Below are 23,129 nucleotides of genomic sequence, written 5' to 3' on the forward strand. Positions count from 1 at the left end.
ACACTCCCTCATCCGCCATCAGTCCCACATCTAATCGCCAGAGTGTTCTCTGCTCCCTGTCCTCTCCTACTTCCAGGTCCACCCAATGTGGGGCATGATCCGAAACCGCTATGGCTGAGTATTCAGCTTCTTCCACCCTAGAGATCAACGACCTTCCTAGAACAAAAGAATCTACCCGGGAGTACACTTTATGGACGTGGGAGAAGAAGGAATACTCCCTAGCCCTGGGTCTAAGAAATCGCCATGGATCCACTCCCCCCATTTGGTCCATAAACCCCTTAAGTACCTTGGCCGCTGCCGGCCTTCTTCCAGTCCTTGAGCTGGATCTATCTAGCCCCGGGTCAAGCACCGTATTGAAGTCCCCTTCTAAAATCAAATTTCCTGCCTCCAGGTCCGGAATACACCCCAGCATCCGTCTCATGAACCCCGCATTGTCCCAATTTGGGGCATACACATTCACCAACACGACCTCCATTCCCTCCAGCCTACCACTCACCATTACATATCTACCTCCACTATCTGCTACGATGTTCTTTGCTTCAAATGCTACCCGTTTCCCCACCAAAATGGCCACCCCTCTGTTCTTTGCGTCCAGTCCTGAGTGGAACACCTGTCCCACCCATCCTTTCCTTAGCCTAACTTGGTCCGCCACCTTTAGGTGCGTCTCTTGGAGCATAACCACGTCTGCCCTTAGTCCTTTCAAATGCGCGAGCGCTCGGGCCCTTTTTATCGGCCCATTCAGGCCTCTCACGTTCCAAGTGATCAGCCTCACTGGGGGGCTACCTGCCCCCCTCCCGTGTCGACTAGCCATTACCTTCTCTAGGCCAGTCCCATATCCCGCCTCCGCGCTCCCGCTCGCTCCCCCAGCGTCGCATTCCGCCCCCGACCACCTTCTCTTTAGCCATTTCCTTTTGGATTTCCGCAGCAGCAACCCAGTGCCCCCCCCCCCCCCCCCCCCGCGCTAGATCCCTATCTAGCTTGATTGCTCCCCCCATGTCACTTCCGTAAGTCAGCTGACTTCAACTGACCCCGGCTACTCCTGCTCGCTCCTCGGCCCCCCCGGTGTGAGGGAACTCCCATCCACCTTGCGCCTGTTTTCCCGCCTTATTCTTTCTGGCGCGGGAACATCCCTTTACCTGTCCCGCCTCTTATGGCGCAGCTCCCTGTCCCCTCCCCCTCTCCTTCCCCATTCTCTGACTATGTCCCGCCTCTCCCCCCGCACCGGCGCCCACATTTCCCCAGTGTCCCCCCCCTTCCCTGTTTACTTCTCGCTTAACTTTCACCATCCCATTAACAAAAACAATAATACCAACAATAACAGTTCCCTGCAGCATCAGTCCCTCAGTTCCGGTCCAGTTTCTCTTCATTGATGAAGGACCATGCTTCCTCCGCCGTCTCGAAATAATAATGTCTCTCCTGATGCGTGACCCATAGTCTTGCCGGCTGCAGCATCCCAAACTTCACCTTCCTTTTGTGCAAAACCTCTTTGGCTCGGTTGAAGCTCGCCCTCCTTCTCGCCACCTCCGCACTCCAATCCTGGTAGATCCTTACCACCGCATTCTCCCATCTGCTACTCCGCACCTTTTGGGCCCATCTCAGGACCTCTTCTCTGTCCTTAAGGCTGTAGAATCGCACGATTATCGCCCTCGGTGGTTCTCCCGCTTTTGGTCTTCTCGCCGGGATCCGATTTGCCCACTCCACCTCCATGGGGCCCGCAGGGGCCTCAGCACCCATCAGTGAGCTCAGCATCTTACTTGCGTACGCTCCACAGTCCACTCCTTCCACACCCTCCGGGAGACCTAGTACCCTAAGGTTCTTCCTTCGCGCTCCATTTTCAAGGGCCTCAATCCTGTCAGCACACTTTTTATGAAGTGCCTCGTGCGCCTGAGTCTTGACCGCCAGGCCCAGGACCTCGTCCTCAATACCTGACACCTTCTGCTCCACCACGCGAAGTTCCGTCTCCTGGGTCTTTAAAGTCTCCTTAAGCCCCTCAATTGCCTGTAACAACGGGGTCATTACCTCCTTCTTCAGCAGATCCATGCACCGTCTCACCACCTCGTCCTGCTCAGGCCCCCATGTCACCTGTGGTTTCTCCGCCGCCATTTTGTTTCACTCCCTCTCTCTCTCTCTCTGATCTTCTGGCTGCAGATTCTTCGGGCTGCAGCTGCCGGCGCCGGTTTTTCCCTCCGTCTTTCGGGGGGGGCTCCCTTCCCTCGCGCCTCGCACCGGGTTTTACGGCCGTCCAAGTCCCCGTTGGGGCTCTTAAAAGAGCCCGAAGTTCCGTCGGAGCTGGAGCCGCCGAAACGTGCAGCTAGCTCATCCCTGCTGCAACCGGAAGTCCTGAGCATCAATCATCTTTGTGACCTCCTCGAAAAACTCTATCAAGTTAGTGAGACACGCCCTCCCCTTCACAAAACCATGCTGCCTCTCACTAATACGTCCATTTGCTTCCAAATGGGAGTAGATCCTGTCTCGAAGAATTCTCTCCAGTAATTTCCCTACCACTGATGTAAGGCTCACCGGCCTGTAGTTCCCTGGATTATCCTTGCTACCCTTCTTAAACAGAGGAACAACATTGGCTATTCTCCAGTCCTCCGGGACATCACCTGAAGACAGTGAGGATTCAAAGAGTTCTGTCAAGGCCTCAGCAATTTCCTCTCTAGCCTCCTTCAGTATTCTGGGGTAGATCCCATCAGGCCCTGGGGACTTATCTACCTTAATATTTTTCAAGACGCCCAACACCTCGTCTTTTTGGATCTCAATGTGACCCAGGCTATCTACACACCCTTCTCCAGACTCAACATCTACCAATTCCTTCTCTTTGGTGAATACTGATGCAAAGTATTCATTTAGTACCTCGCCCATTTCCTCTGGCTCCACACATAGATTCCCTTGCCTATCCTTCAGTGGGCCAACCCTTTCCCTGGCTACCCTCTTGCTTTTTATGTACGTGTAAAAAGCCTTGGGATTTTCCTTAACCCTATTTGCCAATGACTTTTCGTGACCCCTTCTAGCTCTCCTGACTCCTTGTTTAAGTTCCTTCCTACTTTCCTTATATTCCACACAGGCTTTGTCTGTTCCCAGCCTTTTAGCCCTGACAAATGCCTCCTTTTTCTTTTTGACGAGGCCTACAATATCTCTCGTTGTCCAAGGTTCCCGAAAATTGCCGTATTTATCCTTCTTCCTCACAGGAACATGCCGGTCCTGAATTCCTTTCAACTGACACTTGAAAACCTCCCACATGTCAGATGTTGATTTACCCTCAAACATCCGCCCCCAATCTAGGTTCTTCAGTTCCCGCCTAATATTGTTGTAATTAGCCTTCCCCCAATTTAGCACATTCACCCTAGGACCACACTTATCCTTGTCCACCAGCACTTAAAAACTTACTGAATTGTGGTCACTGTTCCCGAAATGTTCCCCTACTGAAACTTCTACCACCTGGCCGGGCTCATTCCCCAATACCAGGTCCAGTACCACCCCTTCCCTAGTTGGACTGTCTACATATTGTTTTAAGAAGCCCTCCTGGATGCTCCTTACAAACTCTGCCCCGTCTAAGCCCCTGGCACTAAGTGAGTCCCAGTCAATATTGGGGAAGTTGAAGTCTCCCATCACCACAACCCTGTTGTTTTTACTCTTTTCCAAAATCTGTCTACCTATCTGCTCCTCTATCTCCCGCTGGCTGTTGGGAGGCCTGTAGTGAACCCCCAACATTGTGACTGCACCCTTCTTATTCCTGATCTCTACCCATATAGCCTCACTGCCCTCTGAGGTGTCCTCCCGTAGTACAGCTGTGTTATCCTCCCGAACCAGTAGCGCAACTCTGCCACCACTTTTACATCCCCCTCTATCCCGCCTGAAACATCTAAATCCTGGAACGTTTAGCTGCCAATCCTGCCCTTCCCTCAACCAGATCTCTGTAATAGCAACAACATCATAGTTCCAAGTACTAATCCAAGCTCTACGTTCATCTGCCTTACCCGTAATACGTCTTGCATTAAAACATATGCACTTCAGGCCACCAGACCCGCTGTGTTCAGCAACTTCACCCTGTCTGCTCTGCCTCAGAGCCATACCGTCCCTATTCCCTAGTTCTCCCTCAATGCTCTCACCTTCTGACCTATTGCTCCCGTGCCCACCCCCCTGCCATACTAGTTTAAACCCTCCCATGTGACACTAGCAAACCTCGCGGCCAGGATACTTAGGCCTCTCCAGTTTAGATGCAACCCGTCCTTCTTATATAGGTCACACCTGTAAAAGTAAAAATGAGTAAAACTCACTTACTTACCTTCTGAGGGTCTCATATGCTCTCTGGTTCTCTCCCTGCAGATTAAAAGTTACAGTCCAGAAGAAAGCGAGAGAACAAAACAGTAGGGAAGAAGCACCTTCTCCCACTCTGCAACGAATTACCTCACTGCACCAAATTACCAAGTTTCAAATTCCCACTCTGGATGTGTCTTACTCACTCAGGCTGTGTCTCTTTGACCTGCGCAATGCTTCATTAATAAACATTAATAAAAAAACTTTGCTTCACTTTCTAAAATGCCACAAAAGGTATAATTTATCTTCTACGCATTTTTAAAATTGGGCTTGATAATGCACTGGAGTCATTTTCCATGAAATGATACAGACAATATGCTTGATATGCTCTCCCCAAGTTGCACTGCTCTAACCATAAGTCAGGGTGAGAATTGACTCCAAAGCAATGTTGTCACATTTGACCTACTACAGAAAGTAGAGTGCATCTCACTGTACCCACAGATACATCCGTCATTGAAATGAAATGAAATGAAAATCGCTTATCGTCACAAGTAGGCTTCAAATGAAGTTACTGTGAAAAGCCCCTAGTCGCCACATTCCGGCGCCTGTTCGGGGAGGCTGGTACGGGAATTGAACCGTGCTGCTGGCCTGCCTTGGTCTGCTTTCAAAGCCAGCGATTTAGCCCTGTGCATTGCCCTCTGTTGACAATAATGCAAGATTCTTTTGGCTCTGTGTTCAGCTTCAAAAGCATACAGATCTATTGAATATATAGATATTGGGTCATTGCGGCCTGTGTGAAAGATTATGCAGATAAATATTTGAATATCTGCATAAACAAATTTCTAGCTCGAAATAGCAAGTCATATTTCCCCTCTCCCATAAACTTCTGATCCATTGACAAGATATGAAATGTGAAACAGCACATCTAACAGACTGAGACCTGACCTAATACATCTCATAAAAGGTTGCGATGGTCATAACCATGAATAGCATGTTGCCTTTTCATTAAGTATCGTGGAGTAAAAATGAATTGAATGCCATATGCGCTTTCACTAAAACATTTTCACATTTATTAAATAAACTATTCAAACTTGATTTTGGTTGATGTTTCTTGAAGATTGTGCTACTTCTAGAATATTACTGGGTGCATGAAGTACTCAGTGATTATCAGGGAAGAAAATGAACTGGCCAAAAAATGGTGCAGTTTAATGTCCCACGAGCAACATTGAGATATGAAAATTGCTTTCCCGATGTATGGAAACATTGTCAGGCATATATTTTTGAATGAAACCAATATTGACTTTCAAAATCAATAGGTCAGAAACACTTGTTTCCTGTGTCAAGGGAAATAATTTTTAAAAAGAGCTTTGTTAAAAATAGGAAAAGCAGTAAAATTGACCATTGCATTTACAATGGCCGGCAATCTCCAGTCGTTGGGATTCACCATTCCCCCTGGCAGCGCACCCCTGCCACCGGGTTTCGCGATGATGTGAAGTGGTTTCAATGGGAAATCCCATTGACAAGGGGCGGGAAGATAGAATCCTGCCACCATCGAACAGGTGCGCGGCAGAGAAACATGCGACTGGAGGACTGGAGAATTGTGCCCAACGTCACTAACTGACAATATACAGAGGACGTTGCCCCCAGTATGTAGATTTTGGACTCAACATGTTAAAAAAAATTGTCTCTCGTCAGACACATTTTACACCAGTTGTGTTCTAATCAAGCTCACCAGAGAACTTAAATAGTCAGCTACTTCTTTTGAATGTTACAGAAGGATTAATTGCTTGTAGAACCTTGCATATTAATTATCTCAAATGTTAATACCATTATTGGTTACCGTTTATGCTGTGTTTTTGATGTTATGCAATAATAAACTATATTAATGTACATTAGTGACTTCTATGAGTGACTTCTAGCATGATGCTACTAAATGTGCTATTTATAATGTTGACTTATGTTGAAGGTCAATTGTGTGTGACTAATCTTAGATGGTGTACATCGAGAGTGTACTGAGCAATATCTGACAGTGCAACTAATGCAATATATCCTATTCACTTCAACCAATCTTAAGGTGACTGAATAAGTCCAAATCTGTTTTCATATAATCGGATTCCAGGATTTTATACTAATAGTTTTGCCGTTTGCATTTTACTGTTTTTCCTGTTTTTCATGACCTTTCGTTAAAAAAAGCATAGTGTCAAGAATGTTAATAATAATAATAATCACGTATTGTCATAAGTGTTATTCACCTTATTACTGAATTATAAATTCTCGCTAAATTCTCAATCGGCCGGGTGGCCTAATTCTGCTCCTATATCTTATGAACTTACAAATAAATGCAAGTTAGTTGGTCCACCAAATATAGCAAGTATAAGATCATATCTACCAAATATAAGACCAGGGGGTGATTCTCCCCTACCCGGCAGGGCGGGGGGTTCCGGCGTAATGGAGTGGTGGGAACCACTCCGGCGTCGGGCCGCCCCAAAGGTGCAGAATTCTCCGCACCTTTAGGGGCCAAGCCCTCACCTTGAGGGGCTAGGCCCGTGCCGTAGTGGTTTCCGCTCAGCCGGCTGACGGGAAAGGCCTTTGGCGCCACACCAGCCGGCGGCGAAAGGACTTCGCCAGGCGACGCATGCGCGGGAGCGTCAGCGGCATGCGCAGGGGAGGGGGATCTCTTCCGCCTCCACCATAGTGAAGACCATGGCGAAGGCGGAAGAAAAAGAGTGCCCCCACTTCACAGGCCCGCCCGCGGATCGGTGGGCCCCGATCGCGGGCCAGGCCACCGTGGGGGCACCCCCCGGGGCCAGATCGGCCCGCGCCCCCCACTGGACCCCGGAGCCCGCCCGCGCCGCCTTGTCCTGCCGTTCAAAAGGTGGTTGAATCCATGCCGGCGGGAGAGGGTTGTCAGCGGCGGGACTTCGGCCCATCGCGGGCCGGAGAATCGCCGGGGGTGGGCCCGCTGACCGGCAATATTCCCGCCCCTGCCGAATCTCTGGTGGCGGAGAATTCGGGACACGGCGGAGGCGGAATTCACGCCAGCCCCCGGCGATTCTCCGACCCGGTGGGGGAGGGTCGGAGAATCGCGCCCCAGATCTACCAGATTGCAATGATCAACAAACGCTGCAAAATAATTCATCAGATGTAATTGGTCAGGTGCATGCAATACCAAAATCCAATTCTAAGACAAATGCTGTTGTTTCCTAATTCAACTAATAGATAGTACATGGTCTTTCGGATTGGTCTATTTTACCAGTGATGCAAAACAACCTTAAAAAAGAGAAGAATTCAGTCATTTCAGGATAGTATTTTAGATCTCCTGGACAAAAAAGGCAACAGCCAATCTCAAAAGATGTTTGGCAATCATCAAATCAGAAGCAAATCACAGTTATTAGATTTCTTTGCCATAAAAGGCATAGCCCTCCCTTAACAATAGAATAATGGGAAATGTGGTATAACATCAATGTGCCATACACAGTGCTCTGCTTCTGTCTTTATAGATGAATTTATCTTCAGATGTACAGGGCCAGTGCTAATGGAGCTCCGCTAAAGTTTGGAAAAATAAAATATATTCTTGAAGTAAAGTAATCGTAGCTCTGAAACTATTGGAATGCTTTGTAGGAATTCTAGGTGAAAATAAGCCCCGCTTTCTATCCTTGATAAATAAATAGAACTTGTATTTATTTCAGAAAACCTATTGTAACTTCAGAGAGATAAGAATTCAACTGTCCCCTGTGATTGCAATAAGCTGGCAGTGCTCACATGGTGTCCCATAATATGATCAAATGCAAGGCCAGAAGTGCATCTTATGAGCAAATTATGTGAGAAGATGTGGTCTGAAATGAATACAATGTAGGGAGTCCAGTAGTATCCATGACTACCACCAATGCATTCTGTTCACCAGGCTTGTATAATAAATCGATATGTGGCTTTGATTAGAGGGGCTCTTGTTTTAGTTAAATCTGTATTAACTTTCTCATCACCAACCCCACATTGAAAGAGATTAAATAAAATGAAAGGGAAACACTGGTGTTCTGAACACCCTTTTGAACTCTTGTGAAATATATTCCAGGAAGCAAGTACAATGCTGACCATATTGTTTGCATTTCAGGAAAATTTGCTTTTGCCCATAACATTTGCCTACCTGGTTTTGTGTCATGTGATGAGATAGTGAGAATATGTGCTTCACTGGCTTTGTAGCTTACCTCTCATGACCACTCTCCTGGCCTCCGCCCAGTCAGCCCTGCTGTCTGACGTGAGTAGCCCAATTGGAGACACCCCTTCCTTTTGGTTCTCCGCCATTTTCACGACCTTTCTCAACTGGGTGAACAAGTCGGCTTCATTCAAACGTCTGAAGTTTATGACAACATCTAAAACAAAGAACTGGAGACAAGCGAAAGCGAAGTTAAGTTAATGTTCAGAGTCAGTGTAAAATGTTGAAAGGTGTGAATTATGTTTTTTAAGTCCCTTTTAAATTGTGAGTTTGTGTTTTTTGATTGGGGGGAGGGGAAAGGCACATGGGGTGGTCTGTCATTTATACCTTAATTGAAAAATGAAATGTCTAATCATCCAGAGAGATGTGTTGTCCTGCCTGAGGTTATGATCTTTGTCTTTGAGATCATTCATTCATTTACCTCCCAATGTTCATTCTAAATAAGACCAACTTGGCATCAATTTGCAATTTAGCTCAGCTCAATCCCTGTGGAAATTGAAAAAAGCCTTCTCACCTGGTTCTGACAGACCACTATAATGTGCTCCGGTTCAGGCATGACGTTGTTTTTCTGGACCACCAGCGTGTCTTTCTGGTGACCTGGGAGACGGTAGGATGAGAAGAGCCTGTAGTACTGCTCCATACACAAGGGATGTCCAGCCAGTTGGCCACGGGCGTATTCAACAGGTAAAGCACGGCTGGAAAACAGATGTGAAAGTAAGTGTTGTTTGCAACTCCACGTGATGCACCCAACATCATGCAGCCAATCAATCCACTCCACGTGACATCACAAAATGCCTCAAAGGATTATGCAGCAAAGGTTGGGGATTCTGACAACATCCCAATAGTGATACTAAAATGGGCATTGTCCCCAAAGCCAAACTGTCTGTGTACAGCTACACACTGACATCTATCAAAGATCTGGACAAATTGCTAGGTGTACTGTCTCAAAAAAAATGTACAAATTAATCCAGCCAATCACCACCCTATCAGTTTACTCCCAAACATCAGAACAATGAGAGAAAGTGTCAGCAAAATAATGGTGACATAAACAAAATCCAAGAAATTGGACTATTTTCTGCTGGTTAGATTTTTTTAAACTGTGGGAAAATGTAAGTTAATTACGGCAGGGGCAGTGTGGCTGTGTTAATATAACTAATGCCTTTGATGTGTTAAAGAGCTTTACAACACTGAAATCAGATGTTTACCGAAGGCAAGTTTGTAACAATGGGGTTCAGAACATTAATGGATTTGAATACATTTTTTAGGGTTCAAAGGAAGAGATACAAGGCGTGAAAGAATGGTGTGAAGAAAGTTTCATAAAGTGAGTGTACTTTGCTTTTACACTCTAAAAGCTCAAATCAAGAAATTAAGGTAATTTAGTCTGAGTTTTAAAGAGGTTAGGTCAGATAAGGGATGATCAAAAGGGGAAACTATATTTAAGGAGCTGATTATACCTATGCAGAGGTAGCTGCCTTTAAACCTTAGCTAACAGCGGGAATCGATGTTTAACTCCTACCTAACACAAGAGTGTCTGATTTGAAAAGCAAGCTGTTAATTTACCTCAAAAGCGACCCCAAAGAGACATAACTGCATTGTGTGGAAACACTTACTGGATTTTTAAATATATTTTAAAATCTATGAGGTGGTGTGAACCATTTGGGGAGAGTTAGTTCTGACTGTAGTCTAGTTAAGATTGTTTGGAACTGTTTAAAATTAGTGATACTCTGTATAGCATTACTTTGGTTAAGTGTACTTTAGTTTACCTAATTGTGGAACCATCTGGGGAAGCAACCTCTGAATTTCAAACCTTTCCTCACATTATACAAATTGCAAAAAGTAGAGCTGAGAGCAGTTGTTTCACGTTTCCCTTCTGGGATTTGCAATAACCCAGTGTTTATCACCAGCCTTGTCCTTAACACATTTGTCATCAACAGTGCAGTCAAATGGCACTTACACAGCAATAACCTGCTCACTGATGTTCAGTTTGTGTTCTGGTAGGTTTATTGGCTCCAGACTTTGTTACAGCCTTGGTCCAAACATGGACAAAAGAACTGAATTCAAGAGTAATTACCCTTGATATCGAGACAAGATTTGACCATGAGTGACATCAAGGAGCATTAGTAAAACTGAATTCAATGGCAGTCAGGGGGGACACTTTCTCTGGTTGGAGCCATATCTAGCATAAAGGAAGATATTTCTGGTTATTGGTGACCAATCATCTCAGCCACAGGACCACACTGCAGGAGTTCTTTAGGGTAATATCCCTTGCCCAATCAGCTGCTTCATCAATGACCTTCCATCCATCATAAGGTAAGAAATTAGGATGTTTGCTGATAATTTCTAAAATGTTGAGCACCACTCTATCTGTGATGATGTATCCCTTAACCTAATATCCCAGGTTACTTTAGTCAGCCTTGTGTCTTCATAATAATGACAATAATAATAGAGCTTTGTACATTTGGACTTCTGTTGGCACATGGAGGCCTTTGCGGCTGTTGTGGTCTGTGGAAGGCTGAGCTAGTGCAACTGTTCCAGTATTAGAACCCCTGGTGAAGTCTGAGCTATGACAGCAAGCATCTTTGGCCCCCTTTATGCTCCAAACTTGCACATTGCCAATGTGCTGAGGGCAAAACCTTGGACATTCTCTCGTATCCCATCTCATTCATTTGCAATATTTTAAAGATGTGGAACCACATTCTCCCTTCAATGATTCCCACAATCTCCTGACTTGGAAAAGGACACCAATCACCTCATTGTTGCAACCCCATGTCTTTCAGATCGTCTCTGTACTTAGCACACCAGCCTTGCTCTTGGCTTCCCAATAGAAGAAAAGGAAACTCACTCCACACGTCTTGTCTATTTTTCTCATTCAATACTGAACAACCATTACTAAATTAAGCCATGCCATTTTAGAAAAGGAACATAGTTTCACTAAATATTCATAGGTTTTCTGGAGATCGAAGAGAGGAAAAAGGGTCCAGCCATTCATGTTAATTAGTTAGTTGATTACTGTGTTGAATGCTGTGACCAATATTATTCAATGTTCAACAGTTGATTGGTGATAACTTACACATCTATTACAACTTTGTAATCCAGTATTCCAGAAATGAGACGGGAAGCAAACCTGTAAAGGAAAAATAAATACTCATAATGCATTGAATGTAATAAATTGTCATATTTTATATTTTATATTTTTTGCAGTAATGTTATTAAAACCTGGGTTAAGATGCATACAGGCTGACTGTCTGCTAAAGTGGTGTTTAAGGTGTCATAAAAGTATGGTAACCATTGCTTTTCAGGTGAAGTGTTCTGCTTGTCAACCATTTACCGATTTATAGATAGTTAGCTAATGAGGTATTGTTTGACCCCTGGGATGTAGGTAATTTGTGAATAGTATTCTGTTTGGTCCTAGCTAAACAAGTCAAGGGGTATCTTGTAAGGGGAGACAAAGGAATGTCTTATGCTTTGGGGACAGGTGATGGGGTTAATGGGAGGAGCCAGGTCTGACTGAAGAGTCAGTAGGTCCTGGAGCTCTAATCTGAATGGTGATGTTTCAGTTTTGTCCCGATAGGTTCTCTCTCCAAAGATTCTTCTCAGAGAAAAGAAAGTAAAGCCCTGGGTGTTAACTTTATTCATGAGTGGTATTTAATATATATTGGTTTGCTTAATTGGAATATAATGGCAGGTTTATGAAATAAGTTAAGGTTTCTTCTTTTACTTAATAACTGTTAACTGTAAACCTATTTCTTTGTAGCTCATGTGGTTAATTCTATGATTACATTGCTTTAACATAAAATATACCTATTGGCCAGAGTGTTGCAGTAACATTTTTCCTCACAGTTTAACAAATTGAAAATATTTTGGTTCTCATTTGGGATCCTAACAGTAAAGATAGCATCAGATTGAGATTTCCCCAGATAACATTGCTATGAGCTAGCCGTACGACAGGAAGAATCCAAAAGCATCATTCAATGCCCGTATGAATTATGTGTTATTGTGATTCTAGAATTAATTAGAGTGCAGATTTCACAAGACAACTTGATTTGATTGAAATGGCCAAATTTGTTGGGGCCTGGAGAGAGTGAATGGGGAGGGCCTATTTACCTGAGCAGAGAGGTGAGTGGCTAGGGGACACGGGTTCAAAGTGATTGGTAGAAGATGAGAATTTTATTTCCACTCAGAGTATGGGAGAGATCTGGAACTCAGTGCCTGAAACAGGCAGAAACACCTCATCTCATTTAAAAGGTGTGTGGATATTCATCTCAGCCTGAAGGGTTTCAGGCCAAATGCTGGAAAGTAGGATTAGGCTGGGTTTCTGGATTGTCACCAGGCACAGACACAATGGATCAAGTGGCACCTTTCTGTCACTATACTTTCTATTATTCTAACACTGATTCCTCACAGGCTCAACACTGAAGAGATGTCCGGCTTCATGCTAAATTAGATTGTGTTGACCAAGGTCATGTTAGTTACAATCTAAAGTCCACCAATCCCAATTGAGGAGAATGTGGACTCATCATTACCCCTGCCGTATGTCACTTTTGCAAGAAGTAACACTGACAACACGCTTCCACCACATATTTGGTATAAGATATACAACATACAACAGGAAAGGTACTTTAAAAGAGTCTACCGTTGCGAACTATTTCTGGACTATCGTCAGCAACACATTCTTTATTAAAAGAAATAAAGTTTCCTAGCAAGAACTTCACAAGGAATTGGCCCCAACTTGATAATTTTGGGCTGTCATGTGAGAATACCTTTAAGAAACGGGTGTTTATCAGTGATGTCAGAGTGTGGGTGGAGCTGGGCTGTCTGTTGGCTTTTTACTTTCGTTTTTGAGCAGGCTGTTATAGAGTGAGTTTTTGGTTTTGTTTTCAGTGTTGGAACTGAAGCCAGACAAAGCAGGTGTAATGTTGTTCTCTCTGCCATGAAAAGACTATCTCTTGATTATTTGGTGATTTAAAACTAATAACTGCTCTCAGTAGTGACTTTAACCTGATGTGCTTCTGTTAAAAGTTCTTTTTAAAGTCGTATGAATGTTAAAAGGACATCTTAAGGATTACTTAGTGTTGTATTCTTTGAGGGTTATATTTGAATTGATCATTGCTAAGATGTTCACTGTATGATTTAAAAAGGTTAACTTGAGTTCATAGAATAAATATTGTTTTGCTTTAAAAAAATACTTTTCCATTTCTGCTGTACCACCTGTAGAGTGGGCCGTGTGCCCCCCATACCACAATCTATTAAAAGTTGTGGGTCAGGTGAACTGCATGATACACTTTAGGGGTCTCTAAACCCTGGCCCATAACAAATTGGGCGCTCGAGGGGGATAGAAGTCTATCTATTGGATTGGCTTAGTGAACTTAAAGACAGGGAGGGGTGAGCATATTGTGGTTGCTTTTCAGGTGCGGTATTCTAGTTTAAGTAGGGAGTGTGTTGTGGACAATGGCTCTTTCAGAGGCTCTGAAGTTTTTGGGGGTGGAGACGGTCACACGCAGTACCTTACGGACAGAGACTAAAAGCAGACTGTTAGATTTGGCAAAAACATTGCAGTTAATATTACCTGACAAAATGCGAAAAGATGAGGTAATTATGGCAGTGGCTAAGCTTTTAAAGTTGCCTGAGATACAGTTTGACTCATTGGAAATGGCAAAAGTTCAGTTACAAATTAAACAAATGGAACATGAGAAAGAATTAAAGCAGCTTGAATACAAAAGAGAGGAAAAAGAGAGAGAGTGGAAAATGAAAGAGAACGAGATAGAGAGGAAAAATAAAGAGAGAGAGAGGAAAAAGAAAAGGAGAGAAAAGAAAGGAGAAAAGAAAGAATACCCCTAGCAGAACAAAAAGAAAGAGAAAGGGAGATACAGATAGGGAAAAAGATAAAGAGAGAGAGTTTGAACTTCAGAAAATGGCCATGAAACATGACAGTCAGTTAAAATGGGCAGATGTAAAGGGAAACGTACAGTTGGATGATAGTGATGAGGATAATGAGAAAGAGCGTCATAGTCGAAGGCGTGGTGGGGATCTATTTAAATATGTCCAAGCATTGCCAAGGTTTGACGAGAAGGAGGTTGAAGCCTTTTTCATTTCATTTGAGAAGTTAGCTAAACAAATGAAATGGCCACATGACATGTGGGTATTACTGATTCAAACAAAGCTGATAGGTAGGGCTAGTGAAGTGTTTGCATCACTACCGGAGGAGGTATCTGGAACGTATGAGGAGGTGAAAAAATCCATCTTAGATGCATATGAACTGGTGCCTGAAGCCTACAGACAAAGGTTGAGAAATTTAAGGAAAGAATTTGGTCAAACATACATGGAGTTTGAAAGGCTCAAACAGAGTAATTTTGATAGGTGGATAAGGGCTTTGAAAATAGACCAAATGTATGAAGCTCTCAGAGAAATTATATTTTGGAGGAGTTTAAAAATTCAATTCCTGATGTAGTGACAACTCATGTGGAAGAGCAGAGGGTTAAAATTGCGAAGTTAGCAGCAGAAATGGCAGATGATTATTAATGAGTTCATAAATCAAGGCTTGGTTTCCGACATCAGTTTCAGCGTGTGAGGGTTAGAAACTGGGGACATAAGAAATACTCAAGTGGTAAAGGTAAAGGTGATCTGATGGGAGATAATAAGGAGAGTGTACCTCAGATTAAAAAGGAAATCCAGGAAGGTGGAAAAGAAATGAAAAGTTTCAAATGTTTTCACTGTAAGAAACTAGGCCATGTAAAGTCACACTGTTGGTGGCTGAAGAAAAGTACTGGGAAGGCTGATGTGGTAAAACAGGATAAGACAGTAGGGTTTGTTAAAGTGGTAATGGAAAGCCCAAGTGAAGCGAAGGAGGTGCAAAAGATTGTACAGCCTGATCAAGAGGTGATTGATAAGAAGGTGCCAGATGTCTTTAAGGAATTTACTTGTGTGGGTAAAGTTTACTCATGTGTATCAGGAGGAGCAGGTAGAAAAGTCACGATTTTAAGAGATACGGGAGCTAGCCGATCTTTAATGGTAAGAGATGAGGAGTTATGTAGTTTGGGAAGAATGTTGCCAGATAAGGTGGTAATATGTGGAATTCAGGGTGAGAGGAGTAGTGTTCTATTATATAAGGTAAGGTTGGAAAGTCCAGTGAAGAGTGGTGAAGTGGTAGTAGGAGTAATAAATAAACTATCTTGTCCAGGAATACAGTTTATCTTGGGTAATGATATAGCTGGAAAGCAGGTGGGAGTGATGCCTACTGTGGTTGATAAGCCAGTGGAAAATCAGACAACTGAAGTGTTGAAGGACGAATGTCCTGGGATCTTTCTGGATTGTGTAGTAACAAGGTCGCAAAGTCACAGGTTAAGACAAGAGGAGAAATCAAAGAGTGAAGTTGAAGCTCAAGTGCAATTATCAGAAACAATTTTTGATCAGGTGGTTGAAAAAGAACAAGAACAGGTGGAGGATGAGGCGGATATTTTTAGTTCAGGAAAATTGGCGGAGTTACAACAGAAAGATGTAGAAATAAAACGGATGTATCAGAAAGCATACACAGAAGAGGAAACTGAGTGTATACCAGAGTGTTATTACCGTAAAAGTGATGTCTTGATGAGAAAATGGAGACCTTTACATATGCAGGCGGATGAAAAGTGGGCAGAAGTTCATCAAGTAATATTGCCGGTAGGGTATAGAAAGGAGGTGTTGCAAGTTGCACATGAGGTACAAATGGGAGGTCATTTGGGAATAAGGAAAACTCAAGCTTAAATTATAAAAACATTTTCATTGGCCTGGACTACATAAAGATGTAGTTAAATTTTGTCAGTCATGTCACACATGTCAAGTGATAGGGAAACCTCAAGCAGTGATAAAACCAGCACCCTTAATACCCATTCCAGCATTTGAGGAACCTTTTACAAGGGTCCTAATTGATTGCACCTAATGAGTCAACCAAATTTAGTCCTTTTGAACTAATATTTGGTCATGAGGGGCTGGTTTAGGACACTGGGCTAATTCGCTGGCTTTTAATGCAGACCAAGGCAGGCCAGCAGCACGGTTCGATTCCCGTACCAGCCTCCCCGAATAGACGCAGGAATGTGGTGACTAGGGGCTTTTCACAGTAACTTCATTGAAGCCTACTCGTGACAATAAGCGATTTTCATTTCATTTCATTGCGTAGGACCGCTTCCTAAAACGAAAAGTGGGAATCAATACCTTTTGACTATAATGGATGTGTCTACTAGGTTTCCAGAGGCCATTCAAGTAGATAATATTACAGCTAAAAAGATTGTGGAGGAGTTACTTAAATTCTTTACTCAATATGGACTGCCCACAGAAATACAATCGGATCAAGGATCAAATTTTACCTCAAGGTTATTCAAAGAAGTTATGGATAGCTTAGAAATAAAACAATTTAAATCAACTGCGTACCATCCAGAATCACAGGGAGCGTTCGAAAGGTGGCATCAGACATTAAAGACAATGTTGAGGGCTTATTGTCATGATTATCCAGAGGATTGGGATAAAGGAATTCCATTCGTACTGTTTGCAATTATGGATGCACCTAATGAGTCAACCAAATTTAGTCCTTTTGAACTAATTTTTGGTCATGAGGTAAGAGGACCACTTAAATTGGTTAAGGAAAAATTGGTGAGTGAGAAATCAGAAATTACATTATTGGATTACGTGTCAAATTTTAGGAAACGATTAAATAGAGCAGGTGAATTGGCTAGACAGCATTTAAAAATTGCACAAAATGTGATGAAACGGGTAGCGGACAAGAAATCCAAAGTTCGTAGTTTTGCCAGGGAAGATAAAGTTTTAGTATTGTTACCAGTGGTAGGTGCACCTTCAAAAGCTAGGTTTTGTGGACCTTATCAGATTGAAAGGAAATTAAGTGAGGTGAATTATGTGGTAAAAACAGCAGATAGAAGGAAAACTCACCGAGTGTGTCATGTGAATATGCTTAAAAGGTACTTTGAAAGGGAAGGAGAGAAAAAGGAGGAGGTGTTAATGATTCTAACTCAAAGTGACGAACCAAATCCAGATGACTGTGAATTTGACATATCTCAAATTAAATTGGAAAATGAGGATGTTTTAAAAATTGGGATAAATTGTTGAGTTACCTTCCAGAGGAAAAACCAATGACCTGAAAGAGTTATTGATATCACATGGGCAAGTTTGTAGAGATAAATTAGGAAGTACTAAAATGGCTATACATGATGTAGATGTGGGAAATGCTGTTCCAATCAAACAACATCCATACAGACTTAACCCTTTAAAATTGGCAAAGGTTAACAAAGAGATTGAGAGTATGCTTACAAATGGCATAATTGAAGTGCGTTGCAGCCAATGGAACTCACCCATAGTGATGGTACCTAAACCAGATGATACCCAATGGTTGTGTGTGGACTATAGAAAGGTTAATGCAGTTACAAGAACGGACTCTTATCCTATCCCACATTTGGAGGATTGCATTGAGAAATTGGAACAATCAGCTTTTATTTCCAAACTGGATTTACTTAAAGGTTACTGGCAGGTACCTTTATCTGAAAGGGCGAAGGAGATTGCAGTTTTTGTGACTCCAGATGGTATATACCAATTCAAAGTTATGCCATTTGGCATGAAAAATGCCCCAGCCGCATTTCAACGGTTAACTAACAAAGTTGTTTCAGGATTACCCAATTGTGCGGTATATATCGACGATCTGGTAATTTTCAGCCAGACATGGAAAGAACATTTAAAACATCTGATGGAGTTATTCGATCATCTTCAGGAGGAGGGTTTGGTGATAAATCTAGCCAAACGTGAATTTGGAAAAGCCCAAGTCACTTTCCTTGGCCATACAAATGGACAGGGTTGAATAGTCACATGGGATGTGAAGACAACAGTTATTGAGGAGTTTCCGATACCCTCAAGATGACTGGAATTAATGCGATTTCTTGGCATGAGTGGATTTGATCGAACATCTGTGAAAAGTTTTTATAGCGTGGTTGCTCCATTGATGGACTTGCTGAAGAAACATCGAAAATTTCAGTGGACAGCGGACTTTCAACAGGCATTTGACTGCCTGAAAGCTGTGATAACCAATGCTCATGTGTTGGAGGATTACAAGGGACTCTGTGATCAGATTGAACTAAAGTATCTGACTTTAAAGAGAAATGCCGAGGCATAGAGAAATGGATGAATCGTGCAGAGACCTTCTTGTTCAAAGAGACTGTCAATTGAGAAGGATTTCAGTTGGAGGAACGAAAGAAAATTGACTACATTATTATACTGATTTGCGTGTGTTGTTTTTTGAAACTAAAAAGTATATTTTCTGTGTGCATTTCTTAAAGGATAGTGTAAGGGTGAAAAGTGTAACCATCTTGAAGTTGATGGGGGTTTTTTTTCTTGGGGGGAGGTGTCATGTGAAATGAAATGAAATGTAAATCACTTATTGTCACAAGTAGGCTTCAAATGAAGTTACTGTGAAAAGCCCCTAGTCGCCACATTTCGGCGCCTGTTCGGGGAGGCTGTCATGGGAATCGAACCATGCTGCTGGACTGCCTTGGTTTGCTCTCAAAGCCAGCGATTTAGCCCTGTGCTAAACAGCCCCTGATGTGAGAGTACCTTTAAGAAATTGGTGTTTAAGAAATGTGCCTTTAAGAAATGGGTGTTTATCAGTGATGTCAGAGTGTGGATGGAGTTGGGCAGTCTGTCAGCTTTTTACTTTTGTTTTCGAGCAGGCTGTTATAGAGTGAGTCTTTGGTTTCATTTTCAGTGTTGGAGCTGAAGCCATACAAAATAGATGTACTGCTGTTCTCTCTGCCATGAAAAGACTATCTCTTGATCATTTGGTGATTTAAAACTAATAACTGTTCTCAGTAATGACTTTAACCTGATGTGCTTCTGTTAAAAGTTCTTTTTTTAGTCGTATGGATGTTAAAAGGACAGCTTAAGGATTACTTAGTGTTGTATTCTTTGGGGGTTATATTTGAATTAATGGTTGCTAAGATGTTCACTGTATGTTTTAAAAAGTTTAACTTGGGTTCATAGAATAAACATTGTTTTGCTTTTAAAAATACTTTTCCATTTCTGCTGTACCACACCTGTAGAGTGGGCCGTGTGCTCCCCATACCATAATCTATTAAAAGTTGTGGGTCAGGTCAACTCCATGATACACTTTGGGGTTCTCGAAACCATGGTCCATAACAGGGCATTATGTGCAATACTACAGGGAGAAGTGGGCCAAATGCTGATTTGCTGGACTCACTATCCGGAGCCCCAGGCTAATGCCCAGCACATGGGTTCAAATCCTGCTACGGAAGATGGTGGAATTTGAAGTCAAGTAAGCACCTGGAATATTAGATCCATGAAACTATCATCAATTGTTGTAAACAAAACCATCTGGTTCATTAATGCCCTTCAAGGAAGGAAATCTGCCCTCTTTATCTGGTCTGGCAGACATGTGACTCCAGACCCACAGCAATGTGGTTGAGTCTCAACTGCCCTCTCAAATGGACCAGAAATCTCCAGAGCAATTAGGGATGGGCAGCCAATGCTGGTCTTGCCAGCGACACTTACATCCCATGAAAGAATAAAAAATATCTGGACCTGCGGTTGCTTCGGGACATGTTATTACTGCCTGTGCAGTGCATTTGAAAGGATAAGCCTATGATTGCACCTGAGTTGATCTTCCTCATCTCGGAAGTTCTGGCGAGGGAATACCATTCCCGGGCTAGAGTTTACCACAAGTGCAGCTGGATTGCGGAGGTACATGTCGTCCAACCACCATTCACAAACCTTGGGGAGAAAAGAAAACCCCGATTAATTGCTTTCCTCAATTTTGGAAACGCCTTTCGTCTTAATCCGTTCCTCGGTTTCAATTTGGACAAGCAGGAAGTGATTTAGTGACGCCAATTCATTCACAAATTTCGAATCGGGGATCTCAACCTTTGGATATGGAGATCGAAATAGCCAATTTTCTATCAAATGGAATGGTCCCATTAAAGATATCTCAAGTCTACTTAATCAAGTTAATTAGCCTGAGGGTCAGCATCTTAGGGGCAACTTGTGGTTGTAGTATTGCCACTGGTCCAATTGTCCCGTGACCCCCGCAGAGAAATATTCTGGGGACCCGGGTTCAAATCCCACCCATAAAAATCTGGAATGATTTATTGGGAACACATGCGGTCGATGTTAAATTGGCAGCGGAACCAACGCAAAAAAAACCATTTTCGAGACGAGTGGAATTGCAAAGTATTCCCGAAGAGTTATGTTTACTCGCACACTCCCGAGGAAGGAAATACATAAGGCACATCTCTTAATGGAAATGCGTCGACGCCGTTTACCCAGTTAGCTGTGCTTTCTCTTCGTTTCAGCAAGTGTTGCTGTAACGACTCTCCAATCTCCCCATGGGCGCCAAATCCTTCAACGATGGCCTTGGTGACTCGGTACTGATCCTCTGTGACCAGGTGTCTCATACAGTCCAGGTACTTGTCCAAGGTCTCCTGCAGAGGGGGCACCGGCAGCTTGAGCAGCACCTGGGGCAATGGAATTGAGGAGAGGGGCAACAGACACCTTTGAGTTAAGAAGCTGAATTGGGACAGTGAAGAACAAGTCCTCTGGGGGCCCGGTCCTTCCTTCATGCTGCCTGTTCTCATGCTGCTCCTGACACCCACAGCAATTTAGGGACTCCCCCCGCCCCCCCCCCCCCACCCCCCACCCCCCATTTACATCACAAATCACACTTTCCCGTTTCTACAACTATCCAGGAAGTTTGAGATCGTATATTGACTACAGGCCATTGCTTTATTTCCATAGCTCCTGGAGGAAGTCTAACAAATCGAAATAATATTGCACCATTGAATCAGAGAATCCCTACAGTGCAGACGAAGGCCATTCGGCCCATCGAATCTACACCGAACCTCTGAAAGAGCACCCTGTGTAGGTCCACTCCCCCTCCCTATCCCCGTAAGCCGACCCAAGCTTTGGATACTAAGGGGCAATTTAGCATGGCCAATCCACCTAACCACATCTTTGGACTGTGGGAGGAATCTCGAGCACCCGGAGGAAACTCACGCAGTCACGGGAAGAATGTGCAAACTCCACACAGACAGTGACCCGAGGCTGGAATCGAACCTGGGACCCTGGAGCTGTGAGGCAGCAGTGCTCACCACTGAGCCCAAATCCTGCCAGGAAATGGTTGAGAATTGTCCATTATCCAATCCTGCCAGGAGGTCTCTTGTCGTTCAATCAGTCCTTAACTGCGTTCCCTCACTGTATTCTTCAGAACAAATCTCACCGCTGCATCGAAAATAGAACTAATGCTTGTCCCTGTTCACCCCCGCGGAGTGAGGGGGTGGCTACAGGGCTGCCCGAGAGGGGCTGGCTTGTACTGAACCCACTTTAGTTTAGGTACAGCACTCAGCTAACGTTGCATTAACAAAGTGTCCAATTCGCCCAATATGTTAAAGGACATGGCGACAGCCACCTGTACTGCTGGCTGAGACTGCGGGGTTGGAAAGTCGTACTTACGCAGCTGTTCCGGCGTGTCTTGGGTCGGGCCGAGTCTTGAGTGGGGTTGTTGAGGACTGGCATGGTCCTGCTGTGGAAGGAACTGGCGAATAACCGGCACACTGGGTCAGCCAACTCCTGTTTATGGGGGAGAGAGAGAGAGAGCAAAGGGATCTCAAATCAATGGATGAAAGATTACCGCTCGTCAAAAGAAATCGCAGTAAAGTATCTTCCGTGCCCGTCTCTTCCCCTAACCTCAAATCACTCCAGATGTTTTGCGGCCACGACATTCAACCTCATTATTATCCACTTTTACAGGAAAACCAACAAGAATCTAGTCACGACCAATCCCTAATTGACAATGAATCGAAAGCATGCAGAATAATATTTAAGGAACTGTTCGAAAGTCGCCAGCATTAAATCCATTCCTTCAATCTAACATCCACACAATATAACTAAAAACACCGTTCCCTGTCTACACAGAGTAGTGAGCGAGGGTGGAAGAAATGAAGCGTTTTCTGAAGGACAGCTCACAGGAAAATTCGGATCAATCAACTTTTAAAGCGCCCTCCTCTCGGGTAACGCACAAATGGAGGGTCTTTACCAATCCATTTAGGAACTTACAACATCCTGCGACTCAACACTCGCCCCTACTTTATTCTCCAGAGTGGATTTTACAAACTTACCGAGCTACCCGCACCTTCATCAGCGGCGGATTCCCAGAGATTCTTTTCCCAACCCCATCCTCTGGGGAAACTTAGGTTTGTGTCCCGCAGAAAACTCCCTCAGTCCGCTCGCATTTCGTACCCATCTTGACCTGTCCACTCTTGTGTGTGAGACGCGGTGGGAGCAGGGCTGGGGAGAGGTGTGTGTGAGTGCGGAGCGCGGCTATACTTTCTCTGAAGGCAGCCTAGACCGCCCCTCTTCCCTATTCGCCGAACAAACAAAGCGAAGGCATCATGCGCGCCACCCTGTCCATCTATTTGACATTGGAGACTAAATTGGCCACAATCCGGGGGCATATGCGCCTCCCCAGTATCTAACCCTGGCAGTGTGTAAATGTGTGTGTGGGGTTCACAGCACTGATCGTTGAGAAGATAATGCAGGTAGGATCAAACCCCTCCTGTACCTGGAGGCTTTTATGAGGTAGGGTGTCATTGAGCGACCCAATGCGATACGTGGCTTT

At 43.8% G+C, this 23,129-nt stretch overlaps 1 protein-coding gene across 1 annotated transcript in view; it reads right to left on the reverse strand.

The window, feature by feature from the left end:
- Positions 1–22,949, reverse strand: part of chata (choline O-acetyltransferase a) — a 59,913-nt gene extending 36,964 nt beyond the window's left edge. Inside the window, exons 1-7 of the mRNA XM_072491570.1 lie at positions 22,630–22,949; positions 21,965–22,081; positions 20,779–20,970; positions 20,112–20,230; positions 11,544–11,597; positions 8,988–9,168; positions 8,466–8,643 (exon numbers count right to left, since the gene is read on the reverse strand). Of these exons, the coding sequence (XP_072347671.1) occupies positions 8,466–8,643; positions 8,988–9,168; positions 11,544–11,597; positions 20,112–20,230; positions 20,779–20,970; positions 21,965–22,027 (787 nt within the window). The 5' untranslated portion in view covers positions 22,028–22,081; positions 22,630–22,949. The remainder of the gene's footprint in view (positions 1–8,465; positions 8,644–8,987; positions 9,169–11,543; positions 11,598–20,111; positions 20,231–20,778; positions 20,971–21,964; positions 22,082–22,629) is intronic.
- Between the last annotated feature and the right edge of the window lie 180 nt (positions 22,950–23,129).

This window comes from Scyliorhinus torazame, chromosome 28 (assembly GCF_047496885.1).
Source record: "Scyliorhinus torazame isolate Kashiwa2021f chromosome 28, sScyTor2.1, whole genome shotgun sequence".
NCBI classification, from domain to species: domain Eukaryota; kingdom Metazoa; phylum Chordata; class Chondrichthyes; order Carcharhiniformes; family Scyliorhinidae; genus Scyliorhinus; species Scyliorhinus torazame.